Source organism: Musa acuminata, chromosome BXJ2-11 (assembly GCF_036884655.1).
Source record: "Musa acuminata AAA Group cultivar baxijiao chromosome BXJ2-11, Cavendish_Baxijiao_AAA, whole genome shotgun sequence".
Taxonomy (NCBI): Eukaryota; Viridiplantae; Streptophyta; class Magnoliopsida; order Zingiberales; family Musaceae; genus Musa; species Musa acuminata.
In genome coordinates, this window is record NC_088348.1 from 23,524,213 (window position 1) to 23,549,628 (window position 25,416).

General features: G+C 41.3%; 4 protein-coding genes, 1 long non-coding RNA gene and 1 other non-coding gene across 9 annotated transcripts; all 6 read right to left on the reverse strand.

Moving 5' to 3' along the window:
- Nucleotides 1-879: 879 nt before the first annotated feature.
- Nucleotides 880-3,859, reverse strand: LOC135627092 (uncharacterized). 2 transcript variants are annotated; one of them, XR_010492532.1, is made up of 3 exons: nucleotides 3,571-3,859; nucleotides 1,966-2,095; nucleotides 880-1,683 (listed from the first exon to the last, which is right to left on the reverse strand). It is a non-coding gene; the product is annotated as an uncharacterized LOC135627092 (long non-coding RNA). The 2 variants fall into 2 exon arrangements; XR_010492531.1 differs by lacking the exon at nucleotides 880-1,683 and having other exon boundaries at nucleotides 1,737-2,095.
- Nucleotides 3,860-4,584: 725 nt separating this feature from the next.
- Nucleotides 4,585-6,534, reverse strand: LOC135627545 (uncharacterized). The gene has a single exon (XM_065133669.1). It carries the CDS (start codon nucleotides 6,532-6,534, stop codon nucleotides 4,585-4,587), a length of 1,950 nt encoding a protein of 649 aa, XP_064989741.1.
- Nucleotides 6,535-8,214: 1,680 nt separating this feature from the next.
- On the reverse strand, nucleotides 8,215-8,287 carry TRNAA-CGC (transfer RNA alanine (anticodon CGC)). The gene has a single exon. It is a non-coding gene; the product is annotated as a tRNA-Ala (tRNA).
- A 2,110-nt stretch (nucleotides 8,288-10,397) lies between these two features.
- LOC135627171 (myb family transcription factor IPN2-like) lies at nucleotides 10,398-12,432 on the reverse strand. 3 transcript variants are annotated; one of them, XM_065133171.1, is made up of 6 exons: nucleotides 12,045-12,432; nucleotides 11,853-11,929; nucleotides 11,700-11,757; nucleotides 11,489-11,555; nucleotides 11,349-11,415; nucleotides 10,398-11,265 (listed from the first exon to the last, which is right to left on the reverse strand). In XM_065133171.1, exons 1-6 carry the CDS (start codon nucleotides 12,208-12,210, stop codon nucleotides 10,651-10,653), a joined length of 1,050 nt encoding a protein of 349 aa, XP_064989243.1. In that variant the 5' UTR covers nucleotides 12,211-12,432; the 3' UTR covers nucleotides 10,398-10,650. The 3 variants fall into 3 exon arrangements, with proteins under 3 accessions (XP_064989243.1, XP_064989242.1, XP_064989241.1); XM_065133170.1 differs by having other exon boundaries at nucleotides 10,398-11,271; nucleotides 11,700-11,754; nucleotides 12,045-12,431; XM_065133169.1 differs by having other exon boundaries at nucleotides 10,398-11,271; nucleotides 12,045-12,431.
- A 4,211-nt stretch (nucleotides 12,433-16,643) lies between these two features.
- On the reverse strand, nucleotides 16,644-17,195 carry LOC135627546 (VQ motif-containing protein 22-like). Its single transcript, XM_065133670.1, has one exon. It carries the CDS (start codon nucleotides 17,193-17,195, stop codon nucleotides 16,644-16,646), a length of 552 nt encoding a protein of 183 aa, XP_064989742.1.
- A 2,116-nt stretch (nucleotides 17,196-19,311) lies between these two features.
- On the reverse strand, nucleotides 19,312-23,922 carry LOC135627172 (glycine cleavage system H protein 2, mitochondrial-like). The gene is made up of 4 exons (XM_065133172.1): nucleotides 23,749-23,922; nucleotides 22,830-22,918; nucleotides 22,381-22,551; nucleotides 19,312-19,710 (listed from the first exon to the last, which is right to left on the reverse strand). Exons 1-4 carry the CDS (start codon nucleotides 23,825-23,827, stop codon nucleotides 19,582-19,584), a joined length of 468 nt encoding a protein of 155 aa, XP_064989244.1. The 5' UTR covers nucleotides 23,828-23,922; the 3' UTR covers nucleotides 19,312-19,581.
- Nucleotides 23,923-25,416: the final 1,494 nt, after the last annotated feature.

A 25,416-nucleotide genomic window follows, 5' to 3' on the forward strand; every position in this document is an offset into this window, starting at 1 on the left:
AGGAGCAAAACAATAAACGTACTAAATTTTTTTAACCAAATCTGATGCCGTTGAGATGATTTATATACTTAATCATATTTTAATTGGGAACCTTAGTTTTTATCTAAATACAAATGGTTGGGCACGTATCTAAATACAAATTTTGACGTATCAATCGGTAAGAAATTTTCATGTATCGATTGGTAAGAAATGGTTTTGCACGTATCTAAATACAAATGGTTGGCCACGTTTCAATCATGTAGTTTTTATCTAATTACAAATGTTCATGTAAATACAAATGGTTGATAGTCATACTTGATTTCTTGTACTTAGACTTCTTTAACATTTTTATTTAATAAATTTATATTAAAATTTTTATATTTATAAAAATAAAACATATAGCTTTATTCTAACATTGTAGGTAAGCAAGGACAAAAAGATAATTTTAATATTTCAGTTGATGGTGACAGACGTTGTCGATGATGACGGACGAAGATGTTGGGGGGCTATAGGTGACTATTGTAGATGAGAAGAGCAACGACAAGAGATAAGGATTGCTTTACATCTGTGTTGATGTCGATGTAAATGCCAAGCAACCCTTTTGTCGCTCTGCATCTACGTCAGCGCCGATGTAATTGTCGAGCGATGAAAGGGTTATCGATACAAATATAAAACAACTCTCACCTCTCACTACTACTCTCTTCGTCTACAATAGTTACTCGAACGACCCTTACATCGATTGGCATCTACATTAGTGTTGGCGCAGTTGTCGAACTGCTGATATAGATGCAGAGCGATGCTACTCTACATCTGCATCGACGTTGATGCAATTGATAAGCTATGCCACTTTGCATCTTCAAAGCAATAAAAGGATCGCTTGATAATTACATCGGTATCGATGCAAATACAAAGTGGCCCTCATCTTTCACCATCACTCTCCTCATCCATAATAGCCACCCGCAATCTCCAACGATATCATCGTTCGCCACCAATATCGTCTATCATCATCAACTAAAACGTTAAGATTATCTTTGTATCCTTTATTTTCATTATATAATTGACAACATTAGGATAAATAAAATTAGATATTTTAAAGATTACAATATAAATTTTTTAATTTTAAAAATCAGGATGTTAACAAGGTCTGATTAATTAGATAATTTGTAATTAGCTCATAACACTGTAGACTATGTATATACTATAACGTGATCCAAAGGCTGTAACATCATCAGATGCTGATGGCACATCAGATCTTCACCACGCCGGCGAGAACGTACGAGCTTTCGTCTTTGGCGGAAGCAGGTTTCGTTCCCATGGCCTCGTTCGCTCACCTGTCGCCGGTTATCACCATCGGATCACTGTCGAAGCGGTTGGCGTCTCGGATGGGTAGCCATGTGCGATCCCTGTGGGATTCTGATGCACGTAAGGGATTCAAACACTTGAGATTAATCCCAGAGTTACACACTGCGTCGCTGACCTCTTTGTCCTTTGGTTCCCTGTCACTGGGACAGGTAAGGATGGCAACTGAGATGCTCTTGACTGTTAACGCGGGAGCAGCTTCTCACTGATCATTTCATCAAACATGTTATAGCAAGCTCAGTACCCATCATTACACCTGTGAAATCTTGGAACAGGCTGCAGTTCCTGCTATTCTATCTGATGCCCATGAAGAATTCCATAGAAATGTCCTCACAGAACTGAAATCTTCAGTGGATGCCATTTATACAGGGATAGATCAGATCCAAGTGGTAATATGATTAAAAAAAGGAAGGATATGTTTTACTTCAAAGAAAATCAAAAGAAGGTGCAAATTCTTAAACAAATATTTCTAAAATGTTGATATTCCTGAACAGGAGATGTATTTTTGTAAATATTATGTATAGGTAGATCCATGCTAAAATTGTCTTTTGGAATCCATAAATAAACCATTTTTGAAATTTTCTTTTAATCATATTACCACAATTCAAATTGCAGGCAGAGAATTACCTGCTTAATTTGTGACCTTCATGGAGCTGAGGAAATGCATATCACACCCATCGCCTACAACGAAAGCTCCAGACATCGGTTATGCCATAAAGATGCAGATAGCAAGAGACGACTTCTGAATTTTACCCTTCTGTAAATCCATACCATACAATATATAAGCAATATGGATAATAGGATACTGCAAATGAATGGCAAGTGACAGAACTCAAAGTTACTTATAGCCAATGTTAGCAAAAGCTATCATATAAAATCCAGTAAAAACAGAAAGGAGAGCATTTATGAATATGCATAGTGTTCTAATGAAGAATATCATTACTATGCCCACCATTACTAACGATGGTAACTATCTTATATGAGTTTTAGGCGTTCGAGAAAAGATTGGCAAGCCCACTGGGGCATGCATACAGATAGGAGGTCCGATTTCAGAAAGGTGAACAACAGAAAAAATTATCTTGAAACATTAAATGATCCTATATGAGTTTTAAAGCATTTTAAATGCAGTGCAATGTAATATCATAAAGAAAGAATTTAAGAATGAGCACATTGACATTCTTTAGTTGAGACACTAAAATAAAGTCTCTTGTTTTAATAATCATTTCCTCCGACTACAGAGGTTATAGAAATGAATAAAGGGTATACAATGATCTATCAATTTTTTAATAGGATTAGACATAAACAAGTCAACACCACAATGTTCTTAAATCTTGAATATAGGAGGCATAGCTTAAAGACTAGTTTAATCTCTTCATGGAAATTAGTTTGTCATTGTTATCACTGCAAATCAGTCTGTATAAGCAGACAAGTCGAAGGAATTTTAAGCCTCATAATAACATCACAAATAAGTCACATCAATCCCAATATGTCTCTTGATACGAAGCCCATCTTCACAATTCTGATTGTTCTCCAATTCTACTTCCACTTATAAGATCCATTTCTCAACCCAGTTGAACTTATTCTGGTATAATCAATATTTAATTTCTTTCTTCATCCTCACAAAAATAACAAGCGTTTTTCATATATCTCAGTATTCCATAATCCATGACATTTCATACAGTCCAATGTTCTTGTTTTATTTCCATTTCTATGCAAGAATAAACAAAACCTTATAGCACCTAGCTTTTCTCCAACCGCTAATCCAACATCTACTTCTCAGAGGAAGGGTAAGCATAACAATCATCGAAACCCTAATCCAACATTACAAGATCAAGAATTCTTGAGCCCTAAAACTTTCTTACAAGCAAATTCCTATAACGAACTACAGCGGATGAAAACGGAAGCAAGCCCCAAGCATCTCGAGTTGCAAGAAGGTCATCATTGATCAGTTCGAAGGAAACAGCACACAGCGATCAAGAATTCCTATAACGAACTACGATCAATTATCGATCCCAAAAATGTTTCTTACAAGCAATTTCCTACGGTGAACTCCAGGGGACGAACCGAAGCAGGCCCCAAGAATCTTGAGTTGCAAGAAGAACATCGCCGATCAAGAATTCCTATAACTAACCACAACAAAGATGACCAGCAAATTTACAAGAATCTTGAGTTGCAAGAAGATCAACGTGGAGCGCAAATGATTCGTATAATCATAACCCGTGAGCTACTTACCATCAACAATTCACGAGCAATGGAAGAAACATCGGAAGGAGGCGGATCGATCCTTGAGGATGGTTTGGATCCACGTCCTAGTGAGATCCCGCAACGGAAAATCGGGAAGGGGGCGGAGAAAAGTGGGGAGGAGAAGCATTGTAAAACCCTAGGAGGAGAGTTCTTGAGAATGGAGATTAAGATTTTGGTTTCTGCTCCGACGAATCAGATCACTCCCATTTGGTTTCTGCTCCGCCGAATCAGATCACTCCCGCCGGTCCTCCCTCTTCGAGTCCTCGCTCTTCCACAAACCCACATCGAATATATATATATATATATATATATATAGTGTGTGTATTATTAACTACACAAAGCTCCAATGGCAATAAAAACCATGATTTGCTCCAGAGAATAAAAGACGTAGCTTTTTCATGGATAATGCGAATGATGGATCAGATGTGGAATGTTGCTAGTATAATTTACCAGACAAAGAACAACAGATACCTAAAAAAGAGGAAATGGAAGAGATAGCATTTTGGTTGTGATTCTCACTTGTAATTAGATCACTATTGCTCAACCCTGGCACATAGTGGATTTATCAGACAACCATAGTTCCTGATCTAGACGAAGGATGTGAAAAGAGGTGTGCAGATTCTCCAATGAACTAACAATGATTAATTCCAAAGTATAAGAACAGTTGAACCATCCATTCATATCATGTCGAAGCACAGAAAGGAAAAAGCTTCCGTCTTGCAAATCAAAACAGCTGTTCATATTGTTCTTCCTACATATCAAAACTAATGAAGTACAAACATTCATCAATCATATCGTTAAAACAAGATAACAAGTGGTTTCACCGATAGAAGATAAAATGTTTGACAACAGAGATTAGTAGGCAAAACAAATGGCAGCAAGAAAATGCTTGACATTGTTGAAGATTCAGCTAAAAGTTTTTTCCTCCATGACAAAGATATCGAGGAACAACAAAATACATTATTGTTTCCGATGTTAGATGCTAATCTGTAAAATCGGATGTTAACCGCTCTTGGTTGCATAGGCAAAAGAAATAGCAGCAATACAAGTAGCAACAGTAGGATACAGCCAAGTCCACACTCCTCCACCCTTCTTCTCGGCCACAGCAATGGCACCGCGCAAGACCTTGATCTCTCTGTCCATGTCCTCGGTCTTTGCCGCCTTGCTCTTGAGAGTCATCACGATGGCATCCAACTCCCTTTCACTGCCAATTTCCTGTCCAACACCATTCTCTTCACCTTCCCCCAAGCCATCCATAACATCTGCGTTATCCTTCAAGAGGAACAGGACCCTGTTAAAGTTTTCATCAGCAGTTCTGGCCTTTGCCTCCATTTCCTCGACCACATGTAATGTATTGTCCAGTTTCTCTTCCAGTGAAGCCTTTTCTTTATCCAATGAATCAAATTCCAGTTTCATATTCTTATTCTCCGCTATAAGGCAATTGAGTGATGCCTTAATTTCCGAGACCTCAACATGGGCATCATCCTTGCTCTTCTTTAGCTCCTCGATCTGCAGTCTTAGGCCATCCACTCCTGCCTTCTCGAGATCAAGGTCTCTCAAGGCTGATTCTTTCTCAGCTTGCAGCTGTAAATTGCACTCGGTGTTGGTCCTGCACAACTCTTGAAGCTCAGACACACTGGATAGAAGCTTCGCCACCTCCATCTGAAGATTAGCAATCTCCACCTTCTGCTCGGTTCTCAATCTGTGGATCTCATCCTTCTCCTCTTCAATCTTTTTCACCGTGTCCCTCAGACCATCAAGCTCCTTTACATGGTCCCTTTTTTGTGCCTCATTGTCAAGCTGCAGTCTTTCCTTCTCTTTCTCAAGAAAGCCAAGCTCTTTTGTTAACCTCTCTGTCTCCTTCCTTGCGGTAGCTTTCAACTTCTCCTCTTCGGCAAGCTTTACCTGGCTCAAATCTCTTTCCGAGATTGCTTGTTTCAGAGCCTTCTTGACATCATCCGTCTCTGCGGTGACGAAGTCCAAACGCTCATTGGTTCTCCTGAGAGCTTCCTCTGCCAAACTCAACTTCTCTTCCAATGCTATCCTTTGCTGCACGATGGCCCCGAGCTCAGAAACCCTCCCCCTCAGACCAGCAACCTCGGTCTCAAGAATAGTTTTTTCTTGCTCGAGCTCTTCCTTCTTGCAGTCAATGCTGTGAGCCCTTTCCTTAAGCCCAGCTATCTCCTTAACAAACTTTGTCTTGTCTTCCTCGAAGTCACGCTGCATGATCGCAATCTCCTCACTGAGAGCAATATTAGCTGCTTGAGAATTCTCCACCTTCTCCTGAGCCGTCTGAAGTGCCACTGACAGGACATCGAGATCCTTTTTGCACGCGTCCCTATCCTGGATTGCTTGCCGCAAATTTATCTCGATCTCACCCTTCTCGTCTCTAATCGACTGCAACTGGTCACTAGCGCTTCTCAGATATTCTTCCGTCGATTTAATCTTCTCCTCCAAGGTGGTGTTCTCATCTTCCAGCGATCGGACATAAGCCTTCCTCTGTTCGAGATCCGACTTCGTCCGATCGGCTTCCTCAACGACGGTGGCCACTCGCGCCTCAGCCTGACGTTTGTTTTCATCGAGATCCGCCACGGCGGAATCTCTCTCCAGCACAGCAACATCTAAAGCCTTCTTGAGGGCATCTTTCTCCTCGGAGACCGACTCCAACCGCTCCCGCGCAGTTACCAGAGCTGCCTCCGCCGCCGCCATCTCCGCGGCGACCTCGGAGAGGCGGGAGGCGACGACGAGGCCGGTGACGCGACGCTCGAGGTCGGAGGAGAGGGAGCTGTCATGGGAGAGTTGGTGGAGGCTCGACCGGAGCGCGGTCACTTGCTCCCGCCGCTCCATCGTCTCCTTGAGGAGGAGCCGGTTCAGCTCCTTGAGGTTCTCCAACGTATCGGACGAGGGCTGTTTGGGCAGCGGCGCCGCCGCGGACGTCTTCTTCCTGGCCATCGTCCCAGATCGAAGGGCCGGAGGAGGCTTAGGGTTTGAGGAACGAAGGGGGCTGTTTTGGCCTTTATATGGCGTAAGAGGCCACGAAATGGGACGTTGGGAATCGGGGAGAGGAGGGTAGGTATTGATAGGATGGGCTGTCGTATGGGAAACAGGGAAATGGTTAATCACGAATCAAAGCCTTCCTTCGTTTTGCTGCGACCCATCGGACACGTGCGATGAGCCTTCTTCCATGGATCGTGTCCTGAACGAGGCGAGGCCGCTTAGAGAAAACGGATGGGGCTGTTTCGAAATTTGAATGCGCGGGCGGAAACGAGCGGTGGCGATCATGCTGGGACGATCGGACGAACAGGAGTAATTCATTGCTAATGTACGTATAAGAAGTGTCAAAAGAGAATTTTGCATTACCCCCTTTCCTAAATTCCCAGTGTAGTTTATTTTTGAGTAGATGATTTCCCCTCATAATTATTTTTACTTGGGTTTGTTTTTTGAGTTGATAAAATATTCTTTTGATCATTTGAATTAATGACATGATGTGATTATTATAGAATAAAATTAGTAATTTTTTTTATTAAATCGAACCTAGTCAAAATTTCTAAATTCCTAATTCAGCTTTTTTTATCTTCCTTATTTGTTATAATTTTCCTCCTAACTCTTTACCTCACCTGTTTTGTAGTGTTTGCTTCCTCTTTCTCCCTCCTCATTATAGTGCCCTTTTGTTGTCTCATTCTCTTCTTATCTTAAAATACTTTTAAATATTATTAAAAGCCTAAAAAAAAATAAAAAAAAAAATAAGTGAGCACTACATATTTTAGATGAAGCTACAGATTGATTTTAATAAAGATTTAATTAGATTTTTTTATGATTGTAAGAAAATTAAATGTTAAATTTGACATGTTGTTGGATATATTTTTGTGAACTCGTGCAGCAGTTCAGTTCTTTTTTAAGTGCAATGGGTGAACTTCGATTAAGCCATCTTAAGCTTTAATAATTATAATAGAACACGATCGTAACGTGTGTTTCGCTAATTTTATGATTAATTTAGGATAGTTAATTATCGAATTTGATATGTTTTTGGATAAGTTTTATGACCAAAGTGTATCTTAGTTTATCTTCAAGTGTAACGTGATCAACTTCAAACTTTCACAATTATACTAAAACATAATTTCTTTTTATAATATTTTTATAATTAATTGTTTAATTTGATAGATGACCGCCGCCGCGGAAGGGGAGGAGGTGGCTGACGGGACGCGGCGGAGCGGGTTTTTGAGGACGGAGTGGAGGGATGGGCGGCTGATCTTGACAGAGGTGCGGCTCGACCGGCCGCAGGTCTTCCACCCGTGCCGAGAAGAGGGACGGCTCCGGTTGCACTTGATCGGATCGGAGGGCACGGTCGGGGCGACGGCGACAGCGGAGGAGGAGAGGTTCCGGCGGTGTCAGAGAGCAGAGAGTGCAGATCTGGTGGGGATTCATCGATTCATGACGACGGCGTGAAGGCGTTTCGCCGATGATGATGATGCGTATTCCATGGCAGCTCGACAACTAATAAGAGGTATGCCAAGAAGCATTGGCGTACATATTGCTCCCGTTAAGGCTTATTAGCGTGGCATGATTTGCACACAAATCATTCACCAAAACACATATAATCGAAAAAACATTAAGATATATAAAAACAAATTTTGGAGGTGCGGGGAATCGAACCCCGTACCTCTCGCATGCGAAGCGAGCGCTCTACCATGTGAGCTACACCCCCGAAGACTTCTCATTCTCATTCTTCATCAATTATAAAGATATTAATAAAGAAATACGTATCCTTAGTTGCTCCCACTTTCCATATTACATTCCATATTCTGAAAAGATCACTGGCAATCTGCACGGTCGGGTGTCTGTCGAAGCCCATGGCACTCGCGTAACGATGAATCCTCTCCCCCTGCTCGAGAGCAAACGAGTGTTCGCACACCGGGAACACGCTCACGACCGTCACCCGGTTGAGCTTCACCTCAGAATCGTCTCGTCGCATATCCTCCAACAAACTCAGCGCGCGGCCGCCGAGCCCGTTCTGGCAGTCCCCAGAGATCATCGCGGTCCAAGCAATGATGTTCTCGTCCGGCATCTCGGCGAAGAGATTCTTGGCAGCTGCAAAGGCTCCGACCCTCGTGTAACCGGCGATCAACGCGTTCCAGGAGGAGGGAAGTCTCACGGTCATTGCATCGAACAAGCAGCGATGAGCATCCACTAGCTTGCATCGAACAAGCGATATGAATGAAGTTATTATTCATGTTTAAAAATTAGATGATTAAAAATTAAATAAAAAAAGTGTCATGATCTATTTTGTGATTATATTTTGTATCTTTTAAAGAAAAAAAAATCATAGGATAGTTGGTAATATATATATATAATAAAATATTTGTGTGGATTATTAGGAATGCCGAGATGAGTTATCAGAAAACCAAAAAATATCTATGGATAAATATTTATATGTAACTTCGATAGATATAAAACGAGGAACAATAATTCAAGATAATATTAAAAATTGGAGAAGAGATGGAGAATAATATAAAAATCATAAATAAGAAATTAAATAATAGCTCGTAATATCTGTTCTGTGCAGAAGAAGTCGAAGCTTCCTTTTACTTTGGGCGTCTCACTCCAGCTTTTCCAGGACTCGAAGCTGTTCCTCCTCCATCGAAGACTGCGACGGTGCAGTGTCCGAGGCAATTTCTTCTGCCCCTGCCCATGATTTCCATTGGGAACAAAAAGCCTTATATGCCTCCTCTTATGGCCTTGGCGGCCCCTCAGCTTTTGGCATTTGACATGCCAACCCCACCACCAATCTCTTGCCTCCTTCCGAAGCTCTCTCGCTCGCTTGCTTACAGAAGCTTCCTGGGTTGTCTTCTCTCTTCTCGCCCACCCCTCCTTTTGCCTTTATCCCTTTCTCCCTCCCTCCCTCCCTCCCTTTCTCTTTGAGTTGCAGATGTTTCTCCTACGAACTTGCACCGTCATTCAACTTCGTTGCCGAGACCAATAAAGGCAACTGCTCTCTCTTCTTCTCTCCGATGACCCATAATAATTAAGATGGCTTTGAGTTGTTTTAGGGGCTTTTACGTACATATTCTTTCTGTGGTTTCAAATAACATATTTGATCCTTCAAATTTTAATATTACATATATATATATATATATATGATTATTTTAATAGATACCCATAAACAATTCTGCAGATGCTTTCATCAAAATGTTCATGAAAAAGAATAAAATACAATATAATATATATAATACGTTCGAAGAGTATTTTTTGAGCTCTGAAGATAAATGTACTAATATTTTAAATTATGTTAGCAAGTATTCTTCTAATGAAAAGAAAGAAAAGAAAGAAAAGAAAGGGAAGAAGAGGATACTAACTACACAGAGTGTCTGACCCAGCTCAAAAGAAACACCTTCCAATCACGACTCGGTCTCCTGCTTTACATTTGCCGATACCACCACTTTGTTGTGTAGGTGCGATGAAGAGATATCTTGTAGGTCTGCATGGTTTTCTGTACCGTGACCGCTCATGCCTGTTTCCGCAGGTTATGGCCTGCAGTGATAGAATAGCACTGCCAAAGTGCCGCAGCATCTCCTAGGCGGCACACTCCAAATTATATATCCGGCGAGAGGATGCTGGGAAGAAGAGCACTCCGAAATCCCAAGGACCAGAAGCTCTCGCGATTGCACTCGGTTCCCAACACCTATAATATTGTTGAAATGGGACACTGTTGCAGTCACTCTTTTTGTTCCTTCTCTTCTCTTTTGAAGCTTTGTTTCTTCTAAGAAATTAGCCCCTTGATTCCATAAATAGAAAACCTTGATGCATGAAAGCAAGCATGAGAGAAATAAGATCTATTCTGTATTGCATTGCATTGTCACAGTACACTTCCTTACAGGAGGAAGCATTCTATCTCACCCACAAGAAACAGAAAGATAATGACGGACATAAATGTCATAACAGTAGCTTTAACCATCATACAAGTACTCCACTTATAGCTAATCCAAGTTTAATGGTTAGGCAGACAACCCCATCTCGATCTCTTATTTAAAGGTGACATGGTTAATCTCTTGCAAGCGGTCATAGGAAACCTCAGCCATAAGACCGGTTGCTTGCTTGGGGCACTGCACCACCCGCCATCATGGCATTAATCCTTTCCATGGGAAGAGAAGCTCTTCTCGGAGATGGCCTGTCGAGCTTCAATGATCCTTCGTACTGCTTCTCCCCGGGCCTCTCCATCGAGAGCACAGGCTTTCCCTCGTAAACATTTGCCATCGGATCGGAGCTGATGGCCGCGTCGATCACCGATGGTACAATCTGAAGCTGCTCGCTCTTGCAGCATGGCTCTTCCTTGGGTCCAACGCACGCCGAGGTTGATCCAAGTTCCTGTAGACGCAGATCATCTGCCCAGATCATTCTCTTCTTCCCCAGAATGCTGTCGCTGATCGGATAAAACCCGTCGAGAGGCCCATCGACCTGTGATTGCAGATCGAGTTGGTCTCCACCACACAAGTGGAGATCTTGGAGCGAAGGGAAGCTCATGGGAGAACCCATTTCTTTGATGGCGCCCATATCGGCGACTCCTTGGTCCCCATGGCCTTTATAGCTTCCTGAAACCAAGCTTTCAGCTTCCAGTGTTTGGCATGCTCTCTCCAAGATACTCTGCATGTACTTCCCGTGCGCTTCGATCCTCAGCTGGAGGTGTTTCTGCACCTGTTCGAGTGTCAGTGTGAGAAGATGTGAGCTACGAGTGCGTGTTTGGTGTCTAAGAGGGTAAGACGGCTTCTTGCCTCTAACTGCTCATGCAGTCGCCTATGGACTTCCATCTGCATCCGAATTGCTTCAGCGTGCACGTTCCTGCTACCATAATTTCAGATCCACAACCAAAACCATCTGCGGATTAAGTTTCAAGAAGATGGTGGTGACTTACTCGTTCATGTGACGACCCATCATTGCCGATGAAGAGGCTGCGTTTCTTTGTAGCTCGAGGGAAGCAGCTGGCACCAAGGTTGAAGCACCAGAGAAGAAGCATGAGGCAGAAAGAAAGATGACGAAGAGATGCAAAGATACATAGCGTATATGCATACGGTTTGAGCATGAATGAGTCAGTAAAACTTGGGAAAACGAATGTTACTTCTCACCATTCTTAAAAGAATGATCATTGAGTTCCTTGTGAGGTTGCTTTCCCAGCCTGAACTTCTACAATTGCAAGCATCAACAGAAGATACATGAATGATGTTTGACAAGGAATTTGGACAAGGTCACGAAAAGGGATCAGCTTGAGGAAAACCTACCTGGAGATGGCTCTTGAGATGGTAGAGAGTAAGACCTTTGACACCCATAACTCTCATGATGGTTTTCGGTGTGGCCTCTACAAAACCAAACACAGTTCATATCATTCACATATGATGGGGAGAGAGAGAGAGAGAGAGAGAGAGAGAGAGAGAGAGAGAGAGAGAGAGAGAGAGAGAGAGATTTGTGTGTACTGTCAGGTCCTCCGAGTTGAGTAACGGCGTCGACGAAGCGATCATGGAGCTCCACAGTCCACCGAAGCCGGGGCTTGGGATCGGTGGTGAGGACAAGGCCAGAGTCCCCTTGGACGCACATACCCCGATCATGTGAGCTCACAGTTGCCTTCTTGGACGGGAACATTCTTTCTTCTCTCTCTCTCTCTCTCTCTCTAATTTTCTATCTCCCCTTCTGTGTAGAATTGGGCTAGATTCAAGAACAAAAGCGTGGCATATATGGAGGAATAGGGTTCCGTTCCTGGAGAGATGGCCTGAGACACTCCCCCCTCTCCTCTCTCACTCTCTCCTCAGAAGCCATGGCTTATTGTTATTCTACTCCCTGCACAAAAGCCACCGACTCCAAGCCTCCCTTTGCCAAAAGACGTGTGCTAGTGGGGGAGAGAGATAGAGAGAGAGAGAGAATGACTTAATTAGGTCATTATTCTTCTCGTCACCACGGAGCCTTTCTCAAAACAAGGAACAGTGCAATCATATATTGGCCCCTGGAATGCAGCCCTACTACTCCCTCACAATTATGCTTGAGATCAATCAATCTCTGTCCCCCCCTCCCCTTCCTTTCCTTCCGTACTAATTTAGATATCCCAAGCCATGCAAACATAATCAGAATATATTAACTCATGATTCACCCACCTCTCCACCTCGCAAAGAACAGGTTTTTGGGTTAATCGTAAGATCCAGAACCATCTTCAAACAATCTCCTCATCAACTTTATTGCTTCTACCGGTCCGAGAGTTAGTCAAACTTGTGCATGTTGTGTGCATAAAAAAAGGTTAAAATAGCCATATAATTGGTTAGAACACGATGCAAACATCCATGTCTACCACTTCCTTCCTACTTTACTCTCCAATATCTTTATCGGTCAAACCTTGCATTTCGTTCTGACTCTTCTCTCCAGCAAGCATGGATGCCATTCGTGTATGTAACTTCGTGGCTGCGTTGCATGCATCAAGAACAATCGAAGCAGGGAGTTTGAGCCGCCTCCCATGGTGTGTGTTGTTTGTAATTAGCCAGCATGATCATTGTGATTGCAAGCGATAGGATAGTTGAATAGCACATGAGACACAGAGAACAGCATCATTTCATGTATGGAGCTCTCCAGTGGATAGCCCATCGGTTGCTTAATTGGTGGAGCTGAAGATTTACTTGACATAGATGTGTGTCACCGAAGCATTCCATCACCCCAAATCCATGCAAAATTTAAGATGTCAAACCCACCAAGTTGCAATAAAAGGTAGTCAGGAGGAGTGAGGACAACAGAAGGTTACTTCTTCCTCTTCCATCATTCCCTTTCTTTATCTTGATCCTAAAACCCATGCCACTTAAGTACATACACCACAAGGGAATAGATGCTTTCTTCTTTGACAATTCAACAGAGATTCTTCAGCAATTCTTGCAATATCTCTTAAAGACGTATTCTTTTGGTATTTAAGCATCAAAATATTCATGTAAGTACTATCCCTCATAATCTGATGGCATCCAAAATTGTCAGTAGATTCAAACATTGTAAATTCAACTGTTTCCAAGGAACTTAAAATATGGAACTCAGAAACCCTAAATTTGAGTGGCAGAAGGCACAAAGATTGTGTTTCATTCTTGAAATACCAAGATTGTGACTTTGCTTGTGTCATATGGACATATACTTTTCCTGGGTATTCTAAAAAAATAAAGTGCTGTTCAAAGCTAAGATTCTCAGAGGACAGGATTTCTGCACTCACCATCCTCACTTTGGCATCAAACATGTCCACCGGTTACTATCTAATGAAAGATTTTATTTCTCATATTTTTTGCGATTTGGATGAGAAGGAGAACAAGGTAAAACTGAACCAGTTAAGAGAACTTTCAACTCGATCGAACGAGTTGTCAAACTTGAGAACAAACCACTACTTTCGATTCATCGAAAACCCTAATCGGTTAGTTAGGTCGACTAAATTTCTTGATGAACATGTATAGTATTCATCATGCATTATTCCTCGATTTCAGCAAGAAATACATTAACCAAATCATGGTTTAGGAAAGCTACAAACTCTCTCTCTCTCTCTCTCTCTCTCTCTCTCTCTCTCAGTCCATCCAACACATTCGATCGGTCGACAAGGAAGCTTCGGCCTCTTTAGCAGCAAAAGATTCCTAATGAAATCCACGTGCAGTTGGAGCTGTCCCACTTAACCACATACTTTGCAAAGCAGTCTTTTAACCTTTAGTTCATCAAGCTCCAAATCATATCCACAAGCCATGTTAGCTTAGATCTCAAGCACACAGTTAGAGATGCTCTTTTGACTGATTCCTTGTCTAAGGAACCACTCTCTTTTTAGAAGCTTCACGCCATGACCTATACGTCTTCTAGGTAACCCTAGTTCTGTGTGAGGATATGTCTTCCCGGCAAACCCCTAGCTTGGTTAAGTAGTGAACTGATAAAAGCTATAACTCCATCTCCAAAATCACAATTTTGGTGTTCACAGTCTAAGCCACTGAAATATGGCTTTCTTAATTTTGGTGTTCACAGTCTAAACACATTCGATCGATGGAATGATATCTGTACCCCCCACCCCAAAAAAAAAAACAGTTGATAGAATAATTTTAGATGAGATCACCAAAAAATTACAAGCATAATATGAATCTAGCCAGTTATGAACTCCAACAATTCAAAAAGATTCAAAACACTCACTAATTAAATATTAATGAAACCATAGTTTCAAGAACAAGTATCTTCGGATTCCTAGAGCCAATGATCCCAGGAGAATAACAAACTCTAGTATGAAAAAGTCTCTCTCAAAATTAGAGTTATATTGTTCTATAAGTGTCGTATGTATAGAGGGAAAGTAAAATGTGATGAAATAATTTTTGGATGCTTCTAGGTTTCTTTTTAGGGTGTCTAGAGAGTGTGAGAGAAAAAGGTATGAATTTGGTGTAGGTAAAGAATTATCGAACCATGATAATCTTATGCCTTTTTTTTTTTATATTTATTTATTTTCTTCCTTTCCAATAAAGAGATACCTCAAAACCTTCTTTTTACGATCATTGTATTTTTTTGATGATGAGAAATTTTCGGATATGATGCTTTTGTTGTCAGCTGAAATGTATGTATGAGCTATTAGCTAGCATGCTTCTTCTACCTGCATTTGGCCTCTAATCTCTCAATGATCGATCCTTCCTTCTGCCAACTCGATGGTTTCATGATCAGTGGCCGATGAGACCATCCTCACTGGTACCTACTCAAGATCATCTTCCACCAATTCACCTTGAACTGCCCATGGCCTTGCAGTCATCAAAGAAGTGTGAACATTCATAAAACCAGCAGCCAATGATCCCTTCGTCACGGTCAGACAAACTAGCAAACGCAGGAATAAACTAATCATTTTATTTTAACCTTTTTCCAAAGGCAATGCGAGCTTAATGATGATAATCCAATGGTCCAACTTCTTTTTTTTTTTTTGGTACTTTACCTTTCATCTTTGAATTTTCTATCCCTACTACATAAGCATTCTTTATAGGCAGCTAGCAGCTAAGCTATATGTAAAAAAAAGGAGACATCAAGTTCAGGTGACTCAGACTCAAGTGTTTGATCTACTTCTTGGGCACAAGACCTCACTTGCAGCAGCTTCTCCCTACCACCTTAGCACATTTGGTAGTGCTATGGTGCTATAGCTTTGCTTTTTTCGCTGTGGTAAAGTCTGTGTACTGATGGGCCTGCAAGCATAGTGAGGCCCAAATGCAATGTAGGTATGATCCATGTAAGTTGGATCACCATTTGGGATACTCCATTTGATCCTGTTACCTATGGATACATTTCATTTCAGAGCAAGCATCCCTTAATATGTATGCAATTAAATTCATTTCATTTGTGACCATAGCTCTGATGCCACTGCCAAGAAGAAAGAAAGAAAGAAAGTTTTCGAGTTTAAATTACTGATATAAGTAAATTTTTTACCTTTTGTCATCATACACTCTTAACTACTTGGCAGAGTATTAATTAGGTTTTATCACGATTTGAATTTGGATTAGGGTTCTAAGTAAGAAGAGAAAGTTCTCAATCAATTAGGATTTGTTCCAATAATAAATAAACCATGAGTCTCGTCGTAAGAGAAAACTATATAGATGAAGATAGGAGGTGAAATAGGAGTTCTCTAGTAAGAAAATATACGTCTCGTGTGAGCTTTGAGTTTAAGTCCAGGAAAAGTGATTCTTAATATTTGATTTTTATCATATAGTGAATCAACAGAGCAGCCAGCCATCACAGTAACCCAACCTTCTTCTAACTATTTCCTCAAGATTACAGAGTTCACATACTTCTCCAAAAACAATCATTATTTTGATTATTATTCTAATAATATTTATCTTGAAATATATTTTTGGCACAGCTATATATTTTGTGGGAAAGAGGAAGAATGTAAACCAAGAATATGTTTCATTAGCTATATATATATATATATATATATATATATATATATATATATATATTCTCAGTTCCTTCTTTGATTTTTGACCATTGACCATCAATTCCTTTGATACCGAAAAAGCTAAATGATAGTGAAGCTTCTCCTCTCTTGATCCCTTGTCTTCTCACAACAAGTAACGATCGAGCTTGCTGTTCACAGAGGTTGGCCTCACCGTGCTTTGACTCGATAGGCCTTCGAACAAGAAGCCATCAGCCGTCTCCGAACTCATCGCGGAATTGGTGGTGAGCTCTTGAAGAAATGCATCGCTGTAGTTGCTGCTAACGCTAAATGCTGTCTCCGAATACTGATATCGCTGCTGCTGCGGTCGGTAGTGTTGCTCCGGGAACACCGTCACCGTCTCGCGAACCGGATCGCTGGAACTGCGACCAAAGGTGACGACCGGCCCACCGCCGCGCCGATAACCCGAGGAATAGGGACCGGACGGGACGCCGGTGAACTGCTGCACCATCGCCCGGAAATTGGCGGTGTCGGTGTTCAGCATGGTGACGGGGGCCCTTCTGGAGGCCCTCGGCCGCCGCCGGGACGATGGCCTCGCCACGCGGCCGCCGCTGCTAGCCGACCAGTCGATGGTAAGGTCGGATGCGGCCGTGAAGGCTGTCGGCTCCGACAACGAAGCGAACACCGCCGGGCTTCCGGTCGCGTCACTGGTTGCCATGGACAGTCGAAGCGAGGCAAGCAAGGAGTAGGCAAACGGGCAGCGGCGGCGTGTTTATATAGCTGCAGCGAAAGATTGCAGTGACCAAGGCTGACCGAGATGCTATGACAGCCATCTATTTAATTCAGCGGACGGTCCTGATGACGCCGCGCCGATGGTGGTGGAGCGCGCGGGGACAAAGGCGCAGGTTCGAGGAAGCATCCCTTCTTCTTGGGGTGGCGATTGCAGGGACATGATTGGGTGGGGTGCGGTGGCTATGACTCGTGCTGGTTGGCTTGGGATGCGTAAACATGTGCGATGCCGTCTCGGTTCAGCCAACTCTTCTCCTTCCCCTCGTTGACACGCCATGCTAAACCTGTGGCCCTGTTTGATGAATAGCGACTTTGATGCTACGGCTGCACTGCGATCGCGTCAGTCAACGGTTGACCGATTTAATTCCCACGTCGAACCACACCGAAGCTACTGCAATGTTGTTGATGCTCCAAAGTTCAAGCAAAGATCCCACCAACTTGTTTTGATTGGTCCATTCGTAGCAATTCCTTCTACCTTAAAATCTCGACTTTATGGAGCAAATTTGGAACAGGAACTCGCATGATTGATCTCCTCCTTGTTACAGCAGCTCATCATCCTTGTGTTAAGCACATGTAGCCCATGCCGACCGATCTATCCAAGAATAACAGGACTTCCTCTGTTTCCCTATAAATGTGGAATCAGACCATGTCCATAATTCACAGACGCTGAAGATATTTTATGAAACGGATTGATATTAGTGATCCTGAACGAGTTAATTCTTCAACGCCGCACCCATCCATCCGATCGAGTCAGTCGTGAAAGTAACGCGGCAGGACGTGTGATGTTACCTTTGCTAGATTTCCCACCAACCTCGTTCGACAAGCAGTGCGTTGCCGGGTCGTCATTCATACTAATCTGGCCCGAAATCAATGATCTCATGCGAGTAAATGGTGTCCTTTCCTTAACAGGGATTGTATTTGACTCGACCTAAACTACAGACACGTGCTGCCAAGAACACAGTTTATTTTGGCCTAATCTGGATTACTATGCATGCAGAACAAGACTGACTCTTCATCTAATGACAGGGCCCGCTTCAGCAGCCTCTCCTCAGGCACATGCACCGGCGCCGGAGACCGTGGCAATGCCCACCGTTGAAGCCCTCGGTCTGGCAGACATGGGCGCAGTTGGTGTCGGAGAAGCATAGCCCCCGGAAGGAGCGGCTCGGGTACCTGCACACTCTTGCTTCCACTCCCGGCATCATCAGCTCTGCGACCAGTTTTCATTTCCAGACGTACGTTATTACCATCGTCATCTTCATAGCTAATCAGGACCAGATCATAATGGATGAAGCTGAAACATTCATCATAAAAGATTTGAACATGCACATCACTTATCCAGACAACACTACTTACGAGAGGCAGAGAAAAGCAGAAACATGACGACAGCACATGCTGTTGCCTTCACCTCCATCTTGCCTCCAACTCCCGAATTAAGCAGCTACTGACGATGATGGCGCGGGGAGTATATATATACACGCACGGACATGTGAACAGTCGAAGCCAGCTCACGTTCTCGGAATGCATGCATCGGGGTGGCGAGACATGCAGGGCGCTACGTAGCAGCCTCTGCTGTCCACACGTATGTCTGCACCTCGTTCACGCCGATCCAATGCCAAGTGCCGACTCCTGCGCGCCATGTCATCCTTCACCAAAACTCCCAGTCTCAAGTTCTCACTCTTGTGCTCTCATCGTTGGAAATCTTACCGGGTCGGATCCAGAAACGCTTTTGAACCCATGAAGGACGCCCCTAAAAGACATACTCGAAGGGATGCATAGCGTCCATCAAATTCACTTATTATAATAATAACAAAATCGATTTCCCACCCCCCCCCAAAAAAAAAGACTGGGCAGCTGCAAGTGTAAAATTACAGTTACACTTTGTGCTAGTCAGAATATCTCAAGTAGATAAAAAGCATAGTCCATTAGCAACAGCAATATGGTAATTTAGCGTACCTAGAGACTGGTCATTCCAATTCTACCTCTTAGCCACTAAGCTCAGAAGTCCATCGTGGTCCACTAACTCATGTCATAAGGAAGACTCCATATAGTCAAACTTCAAGGCACCGAGGGTGGTCTTTAAGAGACATTTATAAATAAATGTTGAGCACCAAAATGAACAGTCCAGCAGTAAACCATAGTCTGCTGCAAAGGAAAGATGGATGGAAAACTGAAGAGAAGCACTGAAAATATTGTCCCTACACAAAAGGCAAAAAAGACGGAACCACGAGTGATTATTGCACGGGTGGAGTGTTGCAAGAACCTGCATGCTCAACCAAGGCTTCAGAAACTTGGAACCATTTGTAATCCAAAAATCCTCAATGCCTAGCATCTTCTTCCTCGCAGAACTTGGAGTATTGCTCCGAGTCCATCAGCGAATTCAACTCGCCCGTGTCACCCATGTTAACCTTTACAATCCAGCCATTCTCGTATGGGCTCGCATTAACCTGAGTCAAGTTACCAAACACAAATGACCATCTCACTGGTTTTATCGAACCCTCAAAGGAGAAACAGCTTTAGCGCAGCCAAGTATACGGACATTGTCAATTTCAAGACACGAATATTAACGAACATATACACATGCTTTTGAATATGTAAGGGAACAGCAACAAGTAAACAATAACCAAAATTCTAACTTTTAGAATATTGCAAGCGAACAAATGCCAAGACGTGTCTTCGATGGTATGACATCAGAATTGTGCAATTCACAAGAAAAGATGGTAGGAAATCATTTTGATTTAGTCATATACTCCAATCATCTGCATGTTCACCTCAGGGATTGGAATATCAAAGACAATATATGTTGCACTTACAGGATGACATGCAAAATCGATGAGTTTGGGAGAATGCAACCAAAAGCTGCTCTATAACAACAGATGTCAAAGTGAAAGCAAATAAACACACATCTAGAGCTGAAGTTGGTGGACCGACAAATTAAAAACTGATAACTATTTCTTGATGAGATGAAACACATTGTTAGCAGTGCCCATCAAGTAGCGATATCATTTCATGAAATACCAACAAGTTCGGCGAGCTTTGACACAGAATTGAACTTGCGATGAGACTTGCGCCCTGATTTAATACCCTTTTAACTCTGAATAGTTTAGTTACTTTGTATCTAAGTTAGCAATCACCAAAGCAAATCAGTCTCTCCTGATCTTATGTTTCATGCAGAAATTTCAAGGAGCCCACACTTGGTATACACACTCTTTTTCCATCCATTTTGCTATATCACCATCATCTTTAAATAATCAAATGTGATAAATGTTAATGTACAACTAGGTGGGTTATATTCTTCCTGCAGAGATGAGAAAAATGACTATCTACAGAAAAGCCTTGGGCCTTTCTTTTAACACGACACATTGGATCCAAGACATCCAACTTCACCTTATCTCCCTTTTTTTTCTTTTATTTCAAAGTGCTGATATATTATCAAAGCATTCCTTCCTCTTCCTTGGAATGCCATGTGGAAATGTTTAAAGTATTTAGACTCAGTGCTGCAATACTGACCTAAATAGGTCAAAAGGATTTCTTACTTCAGTTACTAGATTCCAGCTCTAAAAATTGGGTACCCAAGTAAATAATGCAAGGAAGAATAGATAGATGGCCTGTGGACTCTGCCGCTGATGGGCAGATTGGCACAAGTCATCATGAATCCATCCCTTCCTCAAGAGAACCACTTTATAATCTACTCTGTTTTTTAGGACCAACCACATGAAACACTTTGGCCTTCATGATGCAGGGAGCCACTCAAATCATCTTCTGAAATCTAGAAATAGTGCCATTGTTGTTGAAAAACATATAGAAACAGAAAAAAGTTTGGAAGAGGTCCATCCCCAAGAGATGGAGTCATTGGAGGAGTATAAATTAGTATGCTCTTTTTGGTGTATGATAGATAAAAGAACAAAGAGCTAGAGAACTGTCAAATAGGACAAATAACAAGGTTAGAGTAATTTCCTAGGCCTGAACTGTCACACTGGTGTGTTGTACTCACAGAGATAAGGGTGTGCGAATGAGAGTGACAAGGCTGTAGAAGGCATGCTCGGGAGGAAAGGATGCAACCAAATGTCCTTCAAAAGCAGGATAGGATGACCATCACCCACAACAAAGATAGAGATAAGCCCCAAGGCTGCTTTGATAAATATATTGCCTCAGATGGGGGAGAAGGTTCTCCTTGCCGAGGTGAGCAGACTAGACCCCTCATGCTTGACTGTGTGACCATGATTGCTTTCCACCATTATTTTCAAAGATGAAAAGATTGAAGTACACAAATATTAATCACTCCAAGCTCTCCCTACCCTTTGGATTTGCAAACGATGGAACATTTGTTAAGGGACCATAAACCAGTCCATATTCTTATGATCACCAGAGCTATTGCATATAGACTAATTTACACATTTATTACCTCTTATTTGCACAAGATTTCCTAGATTGAATCTAAATAGAGGCAAGAAGGATGTGTGTGTATATATATATGCATAGAAAGAGAGTATTGTTTTGAACCCATCACATATCAGAGAATTGGGAAGTTATTTGTTACTCGTGCAAAGAGGCATCAAATTATGAAAATTGAAATCTAAGTTTAATAAAAGTAAATGCCAAATCTATAATTAAGAAGATCAAAATGAGCAGCAAATTGCTTCCTGTACAAGGAAAACAACACCAAACATTTTCTACCAGTTACATATCCAAGACGATTTGCGTCTTGAGATTAAGTCGTCATTTTCTACCAAGCATCAAGTCATCTGCCTCATCCATAGCCAAGCATAGATCGACACTCTCTGCCATTGTTGATAATGGCACAATTTGATACAAGTCTGTAGATATTTAACCAACCTAAGCTATTTTAATAATGACAGCATTTAGCAGCTTCCGATACCTAAATCTGCTAAGACTGTTCAGCAATGGTGATTACTTTGAATGACTATTCTTCATTTATTACTAAGAGAACCATGCATATAAGCTAAAACAAGAAACAGTCTTGAAAACCTAACAGCAAGGCTAGTGTTTTTGATGCTTGCATTTTCTGTAAATGGCTAAAAAATAATGTGACAACTGGGAGAAACTCTATTTCTTAAATAAAATAGTGGTAGAAAACAAGAAATTTGAAAACTCACCAATCCAGGAGAACCAGTTAGCTCAGAATTAACTTCAACCACCTCTCCAGAGACAGGAGAATTGACATCACTGGTTGCCTTGACACTCTCAACTGCACCAAAACCCTTTCCCTGTGCTACAGTTGTGCCGACTTCTGGCATTTCAACATACACAACGTCGCCTAAGTGATCCTGGAAGGAAAAACCATAAAGAACTCGCAAAAGTCAAACGTAGAAATTGTATACACATACATAAAACTGAACAACATCAAAATAACCATGTCTACAGGAATTTTTTTTTTTAATCTGTTGAAATGAAAAGGACACCATCACAGTATTGCGCTCCTAATCAAAATGTTGAGTTGAAAAGCTAGATAGTTATATTTCGGCCAGGAGCTGCCATGTTGTTAAGACAATTAATCACCAGATACCAGAAAATGAAACTATTTAAAAAAAAAAAAAAAAATCACCTGAGCATGGTCAGTTATTCCTATCGTTGCAGAAGATCCATCAACTTTAATCCACTCATGAGTGTCGGAATATTTCAAATCCTTAATAACTGTACAGAAAATGATCAAGTTACGATTAGCTCGCTATACTTCCGGGGATATTCATTAGTAATACCAAAAGATACTGATGAAACTTCAAAATCTAGATATCTTTAATTCAGCATTCCATGCCTCTGCACTATGAAGTTATGCAATATGAATTGCTTTACGTCCTAGCGAGGGAGATAGGATCTGAAGCGTCAGCAAATGTTATACTAGGAAACCATGATGAAGTAAGGGGCAGAGTAAGGGTTCTAATAATCTTTGCATTGGTCCATCAGTCCAATTTACTAGGACTCTTAGATTCAGATCAACTTGATGCTTCTCGATCTACGAACTCCAACATTGAAAACAACCGTGGCAACTGCACTGCCACCATAAGCCAGTTGTCTTAATCCCTTCTGCTCATCCTTTTCACAACCCGCACTGCGGGAAATGGCAAGAACAATTAACCAACGCACAAGAGGCCAAATCATCCATCACATCACCATCACCCCTGGGATATATATCAGCCAACACCGACAAAATAAAAACGCTCAAATCGAGTGGCAACGAAGAATATAGAACAAACGAAAACATCATGAAACTATCATCGAATATAACCACAACCCTAACGTCACCGGAATATATCTCAGTTTTGCCGGTACGCGATGATCCAATCATCAACAAAAACAACGAAAAGCATCGAACAAAAACCGTCAAGAGAAATCCGACCATTCGCATAGAAAACAACAGATAGAAACGGGACCACGCATATTCACCATCCGCACAGAAGATCTTTCCACCCACAAACCCGAAAAATCCCAAAATTCACTAAAGTGTATGAAGATTACAGACTTACCAGTGGAGAAGCCTCTGTGGAAGACAGAGATCCTCAGGTAGGAGGCGACTCTCGAAGCACACAGCACCCTGTACGCCATGTTCAAACCCAGCACCTCTCTCTCTCCCTCTCTGTCTCTTTCTTCGTACTCGCTTTGCTCCCGAACTAACCGGCCCACTTGGAGCTTAACATGTGGAACAATGACGTGTTGAAATCAAAATGAAAGTTAACTAAAGCCAATGTATTAGTAATCATTAAAGCCCATTTAAATCTGATATGATCCTTTTTAACGAATGCTCATTTTGACCCGTATCCTATAGTCACGCGCTGATGTGGACCGTCATCTCAATGGCATCCATGAACCCGAATTGGGGGGCATCAGATTTAGCTTTATCCAACCAAACTTAATATCGTCATGACTCGCTTGTCTTCCCATGCGGTTTTGTTTTGACAAGGACGACATGAGCCGTCTCACCAACCCCGAGTTGAGTTGAGTTGAGTTGAGTTAGGTTTGGTGAGTGATGGACGCACTTGGGTCACATTAACGGCGCTTCCGGTGACACGTGTTATGTACCTTAGCTTCATTCATGTGCTTTGCACGTGATTAATTTGGAAAAGGGAGGATAAAAATAAAACCAATGGATGCGCAAAACGACATATCACAAACATAACAACATGTTATGATAGATAACTCAATTAAATATGTTTTTGTGCTCATAAAAATATTGACACATAGACACCGACTTGATTTAAAAAAATATAATGGGTCATTTGCTGCATCAACGCAAATTAAAATAAAAATATTTATCGAATTATAAAATATTTATATTATATCTCCCTAATGGTAGGGATGCTAATAGTAAAGAATTCACATATACCATGTGTAAGTGAAAAATTATGATGTAAAAAGCCATGTGTTACTTGGTGAATAGTTTCGTACATTTATACAAGTTAAGGGGGAGCTTAATTATTAAGATGATTACTTTTGAATATCATGATTGAAGATTATGATATAAGAAAGATACAATAGGTAAATATATCAAGATTATACCTAATCAATCATTTTATGTCATATGTGTTCTTGTGAATGATTCTCTATTATGTATCGACATGATTGAGCATTAATGTCAAACTTAGAGTAATATGAGTGGAACATGAGTAAATACTTTTATAAGAGAGTATGCTAATTAGTTAGAAGTATGAATATGAGATACACATACCTAATATATTGTATATTATTACAGATAAATCTATACACAAGATATTTGATATAATATTTATATATATTCATATTTTTTTATTTTATTCAGTATAGCGTATACAAGACTTATAGTAGGCTTGATGGTTCTATAATCATGTAAATGTAAGTTGTATAGAATCATCGTACGAAAGTAAAATTATCCAAAAACAAACCATATTAGGTAGTTATTTTGAAAGTTTTCTAGGTTTGTAGAGTAATGCGAAGTGTCAGTTAACACAGCACCTAAGAGCTATCTAAATAACGCATAGTTAGATGAGCCTTTAGGGTGGTATCTAGGGTTGGTTTATTGTTTTGTTCTATAGCAATATCATATGAGTACTTATTGAGATTTTTGATCGCGATAGACTATCTTAGACCATTTGTTTCATATTGTGAAGTCTATGATTGTAATTTACATAGCCTATTAAGTGTTTATTGAAATATCTACT

Bases quoted from the DNA above. Each gene is read 5' to 3' on its own strand.
- LOC135627545 (XM_065133669.1), bottom strand. From the start codon at position 6,534: ATGGCCAGGAAGAAGACGTCCGCGGCGGCGCCGCTGCCCAAACAGCCC.
- LOC135627172 (XM_065133172.1), bottom strand. From the start codon at position 23,827: ATGGCGTACAGGGTGCTGTGTGCTTCGAGAGTCGCCTCCTACCTGAGG. The intron at 22,919-23,748 runs GTAAGTCTGTAA...TTTTCTGTACAG, and splicing joins CCACAGAGGCTTCTCCACTG to TTATTAAGGATTTGAAATAT. The intron at 19,711-22,380 runs GTGAGTTTTCAA...AACTTGACTCAG, and splicing joins TAACTGGTTCTCCTGGATTG to GTTAATGCGAGCCCATACGA.
- LOC135627546 (XM_065133670.1), bottom strand. From the start codon at position 17,195: ATGGCAACCAGTGACGCGACCGGAAGCCCGGCGGTGTTCGCTTCGTTG.
- LOC135627171 (XM_065133169.1), bottom strand. From the start codon at position 12,210: ATGTTCCCGTCCAAGAAGGCAACTGTGAGCTCACATGATCGGGGTATG. The intron at 11,758-11,852 runs GTAGGTTTTCCT...TTGCAATTGTAG, and splicing joins ATCTCAAGAGCCATCTCCAG to AAGTTCAGGCTGGGAAAGCA. The intron at 11,556-11,699 runs GTGAGAAGTAAC...CCTTGGTGCCAG, and splicing joins TGATCATTCTTTTAAGAATG to CTGCTTCCCTCGAGCTACAA.